The sequence below is a fragment of the Oreochromis aureus genome, linkage group 18, assembly GCF_013358895.1.
Source record: "Oreochromis aureus strain Israel breed Guangdong linkage group 18, ZZ_aureus, whole genome shotgun sequence".
In the NCBI taxonomy this organism is placed as follows: domain Eukaryota; kingdom Metazoa; phylum Chordata; class Actinopteri; order Cichliformes; family Cichlidae; genus Oreochromis; species Oreochromis aureus.
This window is the reverse complement of record NC_052959.1, coordinates 6,380,707-6,392,826: the sequence shown is the minus strand read 5'-3', so window position 1 is coordinate 6,392,826 and position 12,120 is coordinate 6,380,707. Positions and strand designations below refer to the sequence as shown.

General features: G+C 41.4%; 1 protein-coding gene across 1 annotated transcript; it reads right to left on the bottom strand.

Annotated features, from left to right (window-relative positions):
• Positions 1–645: 645 nt before the first annotated feature.
• On the bottom strand, positions 646–11,676 carry LOC116313139 (nucleolar protein 9). Its single transcript, XM_031730716.2, has 13 exons — positions 11,591–11,676; positions 11,391–11,475; positions 9,736–9,967; positions 7,314–7,550; positions 6,686–6,895; positions 4,601–4,708; positions 2,346–2,487; positions 2,037–2,229; positions 1,806–1,946; positions 1,513–1,632; positions 1,175–1,387; positions 969–1,074; positions 646–872 (listed from the first exon to the last, which is right to left on the bottom strand). The coding sequence occupies exons 3-13, from the start codon at positions 9,956–9,958 to the stop codon at positions 718–720; spliced, it is 1,848 nt and encodes a 615-aa protein (XP_031586576.1). The 5' UTR covers positions 9,959–9,967; positions 11,391–11,475; positions 11,591–11,676; the 3' UTR covers positions 646–717.
• Between the last annotated feature and the right edge of the window lie 444 nt (positions 11,677–12,120).

The window sequence follows — 12,120 nt, the reverse complement described above, 5'->3', positions numbered from 1 at the left end:
TCAAATCAATTTATGATCAATAAAAGTGTCTCCAACAACAAAACCTGCCCGCTGCTGAGGCACTGAGCAATTTTCTAACTGCCTGAATTTGTTTGCATTTCCATGAAAGAATCCAGAGGAAAGATGACATTTAGATGAGCTCAAGATTAAGATATATTTCATTGTCAGACTCACTGGTGGGTGGTGGAGCTTTTTAACAAATGCCTTGAATCTGACTCCTTTTCTTTGTTATATCCCCAATCTAACAAAACCTCTTTTACATGCTTATTATGTGTGTGCCTAGTTAATGTATAAACGAGGGGGATTCAGTAACTATTCAGCAATTGCGTGTAATAGGTCGGCAGGCTTAACATGAAATTTCTCCTTGTGGGACTAATAAAGGTATATCAAATCATATCAAATCAAATCATATCAAATCAAACACCATAGCAAAAACACTAAGCAACACACTTAAAATATGTTAAAAAGGGCCTTGCGTGCTCACACATTTAAACTAATGTTGCTCTAGTTAACTGAAGACCTCATCCATGGGATAAAGCCTAAAATGATACATGTTCCTACAGTGCCCCCTACAGGTCAGGCTGATTCATACAATCCATAGCATACATTGGGTAAAACTAAACTTTAATTCAGCACACAAACAGATATTTTCAGATTTTTTTTTTATTTACACCAAAAAAAATCACAACAAATCAATACTTCACAAATATGCACTTGTCATTCAAGAATGTCACTGAAAAGCTTCCGCTTCTTGGACTCGCCCGTCTGAATTTCCTGCCAGTGGGCTCTTCTGTGTGCAAAGTGGGAGAGAGCAAATTTGGCCCACACGTGACGAGCAAACTGATCTGACCTCAGCTGGCTTTCACTTGGAACTGAGAAGGGGAGGAGAGATAGGAACAGAAGTCATGAATAGGGAAGTGAGTCACAGGAAAAGTGGGATTCTGAGAGAGAATGTTTGTCATTATTACCTAGTTCCTGTGCGATACTTTGCCTCTGACCGACTGAAGAGCTGTTCCACACGGCTTCGAGTACCCGGCTGCCCAACCTGGAGCAGGCCATCTGGACGTACTGACCCTGAAACAACAAAGAGCGTGATACAGAAAGAGAATGATCATTAAAACTTACACATGTAATACTTGAAGTCATTTTGCTTTCTGAATTAAGTATCACGTACCTCAAGTCTCTTTAGGATCTTCCCCCTGCCCTTGTCACTGGATGTGGTGATTAGGGCCTGGAGGACGTGGCTGCCTGCGGGGTCAGTAGCCATACTGAGCAGGTCCGAAGGGCTCAGAGTGCGCAGGCTGCTGAGGAGGAGTGAGCGCTCCTTGAATTTAGCAAGTGCCTGGACCAGCCGGGATCCGTGGTAACATATGGAGGTCAGCGGGATCTAGAAAAAACCCAGACAACTGATGAAACATGCATTTTGGTGCAGCGCTGCACTGTTAGACCAGCTGAAACACCAAGACTACAATTACAATCAAACTGCAAATGTTCTTCCTCCCAGCTGTTTACCTCCGTGCTTATGTTGCCCTCTGCGGTGTCAGAGTGGTAGTACACCTCATAGGTGAGCAGAGACATGAAGAGAGGGAGGCAGGCGACGTGTCTAGAGCCAGGCTCAGCGCAGTGGAAAGCCTGGGAGGCAACACATTGACAGGGTTTCCATTATCCACAAATCAAACATGAAGTAGCTGTTATGCTCCATCAACACCAATCATAACACAGGGATAAATGAAAAGAAGGTTGTTCTAATCACTCAGGGCCCACGTGGGCCTGCATTTCGACAACAAACCTTCTTTTAAGCTTACATTGAGGAGACATTGCATCATCTCATCCTGCCTCTCTTCACTTTCTGCGCAGCTCTCTGCCAGCTGAACTATCACACCCATGTGACCTGCGGCCAAGATGGCCTCCACTCCCTGCACCAGCTCGTCAAATATTCTCAGGAACTGTGGAAAAAGGAACGACACCAGGAAGCCGGTTAGAAAATTTCCAGCAAATCACCCCTCCCATGTTTCCAATCACAAGGTGTGACCTACCAGTTTGTATTTGGCAGACGCTGCTGTTAGCCTCTGGATGGGAAAGTTGGCAATGGGATGGAGGGCGAGGTCGACCAGCTGACCCTTGAGATGGTTCTTGTAGAGCCCGCGGAGAAGTGGCTTGTGGGACAGCTGTATGATCGTCTCTATGAGGTGACTGGAGGCCTGGTCCTTCAGGAAGACTAAAAGCGGACTACGGGGAAATAAAAAAAAAAAAAAAAAAAAAAAAAATCACACAATGCAACATTCTTAAAATAAATAAAGAAAAAAACACTCAGTGGTTCACAAACGCAAACTTTTGCCTCTTACCTAACTCCAGGAGCAGCGCTGCGACTCGTCAGGTATTCCATGATGCGCCGGAGGAGCTGTTTGCACAGTTTGGGCCGTTTTCTGTGACACACAGTCAGCATGGTCTGGAACACTGCGCTGGCAACAGCGTCAGTGACACTTACTACAAAGAGAAGAAGCACCGTTTCAGACCTCCTGCCAGTACAAAGGTGCCCTGTCATGAACTAAACAAGAGATGCTTCCACACTGAAACACACTGTGTGTATACAGGGAGTAAATACTTTAATACTCTGTAGTAGTCTGCCCTGTCTTTGCAAGGGCATGACTGCCACCAGCAGTACAAGAGTAAAACTGCATACACAAGCAGGTGTTGTGTACTAACAGCCTTAACAAAATACACAATATTCACTGTTGCATGTTTGCAGCATTTTTCAACAGCATTTCCACAAGTAGGGCCACCCAGAGGAGAGAGCATCATAAGACTGAAACACTCTTCTTTCACTACAACTGCAAAATGTGATTGAGGCCACATTTTTAAAGAAATAGTACCAGTCAAAAAAATTTGGAAGCAAGCACTCATCTGAAGTTTTTTCATAATTTTCCTTTAAAAAATCCCAATGGGTAAATGAATGAATAAGAATAAACCTAATTCCATACAGTTATGAAGGAGAAGAATTAGAAAATAAAACTGCTTTTTGTACCAGACTAATTTAATTAATGCAGGAGGGTTTATTTAATCGCAGCCATTAAGCAATTATCCTCTTAACAGAAAAGAAAGGATGGATTGAAATCACAGCTGGGTACAGCCTCAAGTGGTCATTCGCAGAACTGCAGAATTTTTTAAAAAAAAAGCTGCAGGCTGCAGTTTCAGCTTCCTAAAAAAAGAAAAGAAAAAAACACTCCTGGTGGGCACCTCCTGTTCTTTCTAGAGAGAACAGGCTTTGTGTCTTGGCAATCCTTCCAAACAAGCCGTACTTGTTCGGTCTATTTCTACCTGTGCACTCATGAATGTTAACATTTAACATCTTAACTGTGGCCCGTCGTGTCTGAAATGTAGCTCTTGGGTTTTGTTGTTAGTTTTGTTTGTTTCGCAGTTCCTCTGAGCATTGCAGTCTAAACTTGGGGTGAATTTGCTGGGAAATCCTCTCCTGGGAAGCCTGCCTTGAATGTTTTCCACTTGTGAATAATCCTCCCTGCAGAGCGATGGACTCCAAATTGCTTGGAAATGGCCTTATAACCCTTCCCAGATTTTCGGGAGATACATAAATGTCATTTTGCACTGAGCTATAGTTTTTGTTTTTATTGTTTAGCCATTAGAGATGTTGTATTTGTTGACACCAGCTATATTTGTTAGCCTGGTATGACGGCTGGAACATAGGAAATACATTTAAAGGGAAATGCTGAAGTCTAAAGGAAGTTACACATAATGTTTACTACACAATTCCATACATGTTATGTTTAATTACCCACCTTTGGGTTTTTTGCCAAATGACAGAAAATTGTGAAATAAATGACAGAAACTCTTGAATATGTGTTCAAACTTCTGACTGCAATTCTGTGCCCTCAAATTATAGAAAAATAAAAAAATCTGATCACTCAAGTCACAATGACATTAAAAAAAATAAATAAATCACCAAACGCAGAAAACTGAAAGTGCATTGGAGCCATACCGCATTTAATATCTCATTTTAATTCAATTTATGTTACAATGCCTGCAAAACTGCATCTGCTGTGCCAGATTCCACCATTGCTCTGTCAGATTAATGGCTTACAGTTTAAAGCCTATAGTTTAAATCAGAGACTGTGTGTGTGTGTGTGTGTGTTTGTTTGCACGTTAACTAATGGAAAAACTGGACTAAACAGCATTTCTTTCTGACACAGAGCTCTACTAAAAGCCACTTAGGCTTCTCTGCAGCGTGTGCATTTGCCCTCACTTTATTTACTGTCCATTTGATTTTGTTTTGATATTACGACTGCAAGAATTTGAACTGAGCACATAAATTCTAAACACAAGCTGGTCAGCGTTCTGTTCAAGACTCTGCCTTTAGGCGATTCCCCTTTGACTTTACTCCAAATCCTCGTCTGCATTCAAAAACAGCTTCTATGGTTTTCAGATTCCCAGAAAAATGTTACAAGAGTCAGGAGAGCACAGGAAGAGGGAGGCAACACTGCTGCTTTCTTTTTTTAATGACCTACTTAAAACATCTATCATACAACAACAGTTAAATTCCAACATAATAATAAAACCCCCAATTATTTTATTAAAGATGACTTACAATTAATGTTTTCCATCAAGGTCTCTGTAAGATCTTTCAGCTCGTACCAGAAGGAAGTGGGAATCTCAAAGTCTGTCAGCTGAGGGGGGATGCTCCGCTCTTTTCCTCCTGGTTAAAAACAAGAATATGAACAGAGAAAACATGAAGAAGAAGAATATACCTCTTGGCATAAAGGTCCTGACGTAGTCTCAAAAGAAAAGCGCACTGACAAAGCCAGCAGATCAAAAGCTTTATTTTTCTTCTGTTATATCTTGCAGAAAAAGAAACTGAGGTGAGACATCGGGCCAAGTGGGAGAAATTGCTTTTTTTCGTAGGGTGAACCGAAAGCTCTTTCTCTATATAGCAAATGTCAGCTAGTGCCAGTGTTGCCAATTAAGCTACTCTACATGCCTTCTCAGCCAATTGCTGCAATTTGTATCATAATTTGCACTTTTTCTCTGAGCCATAACTCAGTCAGCTCTTAACATACACGCATTATGCATGTGTATTTAGATTTTGTTTGACTTGTGCTTCCTGGGGATCTCATTATCTCCAAAGCTAACAAATAAAGCAAGCTGCATCGCTACAGAACCTGGCAGAGAATAATCGTATTTCACGTGTTCTTTGGTGTCAGCGTATTACAGTGATAACAGTCTGTGCCTGCATGGGTATCTTGCAAAGTGGAACATCTAGAGGTTAACTCAGCATACTTTATGTGCTGCTAATTGGACAAAACATAAAGATCACAAAAAAAACGGATGCTGGCTTATTCTCCTCATCTATGGGTGAAATAATGGATGTAGCTTCCAGGCCTGAAAACACAGTCCTACCAACAGCTAAGTGCTTTTAGTCTCCATTCTTTTATTGGCTAACAGGGGTACCCAGGTTACAAAAAGACTGTTTCTATAGAATCTATGGGAAAAACAGGCCTTTGGCAGGACATATGTGAACACCTTAAACATGAAGTCCCGTTTCTAAATTATGATCATTATGATCTAGAAGTCAGACCAGAGGGTTATCCAGAATATCTAATGGTTTGATCTCTGGCTCCTCCAGCCTGCATGCATATCCGCTGGAGGGTGAGTGTGTGTGTGAATGTTAACACAAGGTGTTTAGGCACAGAAAAAAGCGCTTGTACAAATATGCGTTTAACAGGTGAATAATAAAAAGTGCTTTGAGTGCTCAGTTATTTAGTCCATTTTATCTCAGAGTCTAACCAATCACAGTTGAGCACATGCAGGAGTTTTCAGGGATTCTCATAAGCCGTTATATTTTTTGGCTTGTTTGTTTGTTTTCCCACTAAACATGGCCTGAAAAAAAAGACAGGAGCGTCCTGCTGTGGAACTCAAAAACTGCTCAGTGCTTCTTTGGCTGGAAAACAACATAAAGTTGCTTCTCATTGTTGGAGGTCTAACAACCAAACACGGTTCTCTGTTGCAGCACATTTTAGTACAGGGATTCCCAAAGTGAGGGCTGGAGCCCCATGATAGGCCGTGAATGTACTGCGGGTGGGCTGCAGTAAGTATGCACAGTTCCATATGCATATAACTGTATTTATGTAAAAAGCAAATTTAAACTGATGATAGGAGGGGGTTAGTTTGTGATATCACTCATTACTTTGACCTAAATTTACCGCTTTTGTATTGAAGTTTGTGTCCTCCCAAGTCTGTGTGATGGTAGGTACCAATAACAGCTCGAGCTGATTCAATTTTGTGAAAATCAGCTCAAGGTCAAGGTCACACCAAGTGTGAAAAGCAGTAAAGATTTTATATTACCCACAATTTTTTATGGAACTTGACAGCAATGAGGGGACGTGAGCACCTAGGTTGGCTAAGGATTTGATCCAGACCTTCATTGTTTGCACCCAAGATCAAAGTTGACCTTGAAAAAATATTTCAAGAAACCAAATCAAGTGTAATATATGACATGAATGAGCAGAGAGAGAGCAACGCAACACACTTTTTATTTTTTCAATACAACCCCTACAACTATAACCTTCAGGGATAGTTGTACTCTGAGTGTTTTGTTTAATTAATTAAATGGGAAAAAGAATCCACTAAAAATCTTCATTTTTTCATACAAGCGTGAGTGTGTGCGTGCATTTACCTGGACGGGTTTCGGTGCGAGGTGGTCCGAGGCAGCCTCCCAGCACGTGTAAAAGCGTGCGGACCACGTGTGAGCCGTGAACATGTCTGATGAACTCGGCAGTGTTGTCCCTCACCACCTGACTGAAAGACAACACCTGAGCCTCCAACAGGCCACAGCTTTCTTCTCCCTCCTCCTCTGTGGGCGGAGACGATTCCTTCTGTGAGGACTCTAAAAAGGACAGAGTCCCACCAGGAGTTAGGTTGGTGTGATTTTCTCACCAGCAGCTGTTCTGTCGCAGTAGAAGACGGGAATGTTTTCCCTTCTTATCACTCTTATCCTTCTTCCAGCTTCCACAGTTCTCCCTCGCCTCACTCCCAACTGATCATTGGAAATGGCCGACCCTCCCTGAGCCTGGAGGGTTTTTTTCCTTTAAAAAGGATTTTTTCCTTCCCACTGTCGCCAAGTGCTCACTCATAGGGGGTCATCTGATTGATGGGGTTTCTCTGTATTATTGTAGGTCTTTACCTTACAATATAAATCACTTTGAAGTTACTGATGTTGTAATTTACAGCTGTGTAAATAAAACTAAACTGAAGCTGAACTGATATTTCACTTGTAACGCAAACTTACACTCGTGTGAACTTACCCATCCACCTGGACATCTGTCTGACTGCACTCTCCACGACATGGCCTCCACACCGGTCACAAGAAACCGCCTTAAACTCTGAGCCCGATTCTCCACCCAGTTCAGCCAGCACCTCCCCGACCTGCTGGGGGCTGGACAGCGGGAGCAGCCGCTGCAGAGTGATGCTTCCGGTCCGATCTGTCGCCACCAAGGCCGCTTTACCTTTTACTTCTGTGAGGACATTCTCCACAAACATCTCTGTGGAAGACGGGGTGAGTATAAACAGAGAAGAAAGCTGCTGGAGTTAAAAGCAGAAATATAATGGGGCTAGATGGAAGGAGGGAGAGGAACCTGTTTGTTATATTTAAGGTAAAATGATGCAATGGACGTGCAATGAGCAGTCATTTAAAATCAGTGCATGACGTGAATAAGTCGAGGTCAGTGCAAGAGATAGTTTTATCCAGCTCCATGCGGTTTTTCTTAAAGCAATTACTTAATGGAGGATTTTGCTCCAGAAACACACAAAGTACTAACTTTGCGTACTAACACATCACTTGTCAACACAATGAATTAATTAGCATAAAACACAGTGGGCATCTTTGGTATGAAGTAGTGGTGGGTACTGTATTAAATAGAGGTTTAAAAAAATTAAAACCGACAGGGCGATCAATCACTGATTTAAACCATTTTTCAATTCAGGCTTCTCTCTTCTTTCTCCTCTTTTTCTTCATTATATATACATGACAGCAGATCTAATGCTAGTAAATAAACCTGACATCTGCTTCGCTACATAAGCAACTGGAAAGGCTGGAGGTGATTTATGTGTCGCATTCACCATCGGCTCTGTGGCAGAGCAGAGCTGAAGATGTTCGCACTGATGGTGGTCAGCTAATTCCTCCAACAGATGGTCGTTTGTGGGAATGCAGAAATTAATCAGTCAGAAAGCACAAGAATACAGCTTCTGAGCGACCTCCACAGTCTGGACCAAGCTTCGTGTGAAAATACATTCAATTAACTTATTGAACCCACCACCAATTATCTTCTAGTTTGTTATTTAAATAATCAAACCTCTCTTGTTTTGAGCCCTGATTCATGGCACCAGTGTACCGTGAATCGGGGGAGTTTGAGCTGGCTTTAGTTATTCTTGCTCCACGTGGAGCTCAACTTCCTGTTATCCTCTTTTGGACATCCCGGTGATATAAACCAGGTGAGATTCAACGAGTTCTCTACCAATAAAAAGCAAACTAATGTGGCGAGGAGCAGAGTTCAGAGGAGTTCGGCTGTAACATGCTGAGACAGCTAAGGGAGGACATTTGGCATAAACAGTTGAGGTGCGTGCCATCCTGAGTAAAGAGTACACTGGAAACACAGGAGGTGTTTGGGCCAGCCAAGACAGTACTTGCACAAAGATTTGGCTCCCTGTAACCTGAACCTCTTCTCCAAAAAAAAGTTTAAGTAGAAGTGATTAAAAAAACTTCCGAGAAGTGAGCCAGCGTAAATGTAGCATGAATGCTGAGGCCACTTTAAGGACACAACCTTGAAGGGGAAAGCAGCCAAATTCATGTGTGTACAGTGCACAGATTATGTGCTGTGCTCAAAACTCACAAATATTCAATCTACTACACAGCTCAAAAAAATTAATTAATTACATTTTGTAGCTCTGGCAGTGCTCAACCTGTTCCTCCCTGCACAAAGGAGCAGGTACCGGTTCTGCTGATAGTTTAAGGACCTTCTATGCCCTGTCCAGCTCTCCTACAGTAACTGCCTGTCTCCTGAAATCTACTCCATGCTCCTGAAACTGTGCTGGGAGACACAGCAAACCTTCTGGCAATGGCACGTATTCATGTGACATCCTGTAGGAGTTGGGCTACCTGTGCAACCTCTGTAGGGTCCAGGTATCACCTCATGTTACCAGCAGTGACACTGACTCTAGCCAAAAGCAAAACTAGTGAAAACTGTCACCTGTACAGACATTCCTGTTTTGGGGGTTGTCTCATTGTTCCCCCTCCAGTGCACCTGGTGTTAATGCCATTAACACCAAAGCAGCTGAAACTGATTAACAACCCCCTCTGATACTTAAATGACCAGATCAATATCCTGCAGTTCAAGAAATAAAAAAAAAAAAAATGATTCAATTTATGAAGATGGAATAAGTAAATGTACTCCTTGGAAAAAAATGCATTTAATGAATTGTCAGCTTATGTGTTTCTTCTCTATAGTCTAAGTCTGCTTCAGCAGACCTCATCCAATCAAAGCCGGCAGAGGATGCTCCACACGTCACTAGTCTGTGATTTTCTGTTCCCTATGGCAGCCAAGTTCAAAAGATAAAGTTTATGAATCATGGCTGCACATGGTGCTGTGTAATGTGACCTTCTGCTGCACCCCTTATTTAAAGTTCCAGTCCTGTGCTTTACTCAGATCCCCAGAAAAAGACCTTTCTCACCTCTCTCCTCATCATCTTCAAAGCCTTCACTGAGCCTTTCTCCGACACGGCGGAAATAGCCCACACTGAGGGCGTCCAAGCGCTTCTTGCCACCTTCTCCCTGACCCTTCTCTCCTTTTTGACTTTCTCTCCTCTTCCTCTCTCCTCCTCCATCTTCCCCGGGATGCCTCCTCTTCTTTCCTCCCCCTTTCTGTGGCTTCTTTTCTTCTGGTTTTGACAGCATATCTTGAACCTTTAAACATAAGGATACAAGTGAAATATAAAGCTAGTTTCTAAAACAGATTTGAACCAATTAACTACATAACATATCTTATTACACTACTGCATGTCCTACCAGTAAGACAGATTATTATACTTCAATAGATATATAGTACTGTGCACAAGCCTTGATCAAACCCTCATTTCTTTATATTTTGCTTCCACAGACCCAGACGTTCTTGTGATTTCTAAAGTGCTCTTGAGCGAAGGCTCTTTGGGCTTCGGGCTTTTTGAAGGTCTTCCAAAGTACTTTTTGGACACTGGCTGCTTATGTAATTATTTGTCCTCGTACCTCTCCATTTTCAGAGGAAGACACTTAACACTGACCTACAAGTTATTCAAGCATTAAAAACTAAACAGAAAACACCTAAAGGTTGAACCAACGCTGTGTCTAAACATAAAAGACAACTTAGCAGAGAATCAGTTTTACACTGGTTATATTTCATTATCAGCTGCTAAAGATAACTCAATTTGACCAGCATAAAATGGTATCTGTGCAGCGAAAGAAAAAACAGGTGATTCTCTGAAAAAAATCTAATAAAAAACATTTTAAGGAACATTTTAAGGACAAAAGAAGCAGTGGGAGGTCTAAAAAGCTACCTACAGCAAGCCAACAGTATCTGAAAGTCATGTCTTTCAGAAATCGGAAAGAAAAACAATTCAGCAAAGGACCTGAGAGATGGATGATGATTATGCTGAAGCCTAATTGGAAATGGTTTCAGCGAAAGAGTGGCTAGAAAAAAAAAATCTTAAGGAAGGGAAACAGGGAGAACAGACTGAGGAATACCAAATTACTCAAGAATGGGACTAAAGATCAGCAGGAACAGGACTTTTGGAGTGATGAATAAAAATGTTTGGTTCAAATCGTTGTCAGCATATCAGAAGGAAGTAAGGAGAGAAGGAAGCTTGCCTAACAGGGTCCAGGCTGGATTAAAGAATACCAAATACAGACTTTCAAACTCATTAGCATTGCACACACTGTTTTTTTTTTTTTGCTCTATATACTCTCTTTCCGTGCATATTTGCACGTTTCAATACATAGCTGTACCTATTTTGCACTTTCCTAGCAACATATATGGATCAAGACTGTACTTTAAAAAGCTGTTACAGGTAAAAGGTAATATTTGCATAATATTAAAGTGGCCACCAACAAAGCTGTCATTATTTTAGAAGGAGTTCGACTAAAACATGCAAACATATAAGCAAACAGGCACAGGGACCACCATGCTAACTCGCTGCACTCCAAACAACAACACAAACTCTCGAAAACGTTGCCAAAATAAAAAAAAAACTATGGTTTCCCAAACTGTAAAAGAATGACTAAACCACACTGCTAAGTTACTCTGTGGAAAAATGTGAATAATAATAACGTTTCCGTAAGGCAATGTTTTACTCACGTGTGAGACGGGTCAGACAGAAGCACTGTGCTGTTGACGCGTGATGATGACGTAACAGCACGCGGACAAATATTATTACAGTTTCCTTGAAGATTAATGAATGGATAAACAAATAAACAAATGAATAAATACATAAATAAATAGTTCACCATGCTCGAAAAGGCTAAAATAAAGCCTACAGAGGAGGTGGTTGAATTTACCGTAACTAGCACGTCGCTGTCTTTTCTACAATGTCCTTATTGGTTGACACCAGCAGAGGGCAGCATAGCTACTTTCCTGAAAGGCTGATTCGGGACGACCTCTCGATGGGGGTTCAGAGGTGTGCCCAACAGGCATATGAGTCAATTTAAACAAGCGTGTGATAATCAAATGTCGACATCAACACCTTACACCATCCCAACCCACAAAACAGAACAGTCTCGTTGGGCATAAAATAGGAAGCCACTTTTAATGTTCTTGGGATTTTTAACTGGCAGCAAGGTTATCAAATTAAACCTCATAATTCTCAAACAAAAAACAGGCTTTTTTTCATGGTAGCAATGCCATAATATCACATTTTGACGTCATAATTACACAAAAATGATAGGACGTTGATTTAAAAATAAAATGATAATAATATTATTAACACTAGCCATCAAATTGTATTTTTTGGGCAGATTGAGCTCAAATGTGTTAGAAGAGCTGCTGAAAAAGTTTGCACAAAGGTAAAACGAACAAAAAAAAATAAATA

Bases quoted from the DNA above. Each gene is read 5' to 3' on its own strand.
- LOC116313139 (XM_031730716.2), bottom strand. From the start codon at position 9,958: ATGCTGTCAAAACCAGAAGAAAAGAAGCCACAGAAAGGGGGAGGAAAG. The intron at 1,633-1,805 runs GTAAGCTTAAAA...GTTGCCTCCCAG, and splicing joins TGATGCAATGTCTCCTCAAT to GCTTTCCACTGCGCTGAGCC. The intron at 1,075-1,174 runs GTACGTGATACT...TTGTTGTTTCAG, and splicing joins AGATCCTAAAGAGACTTGAG to GGTCAGTACGTCCAGATGGC.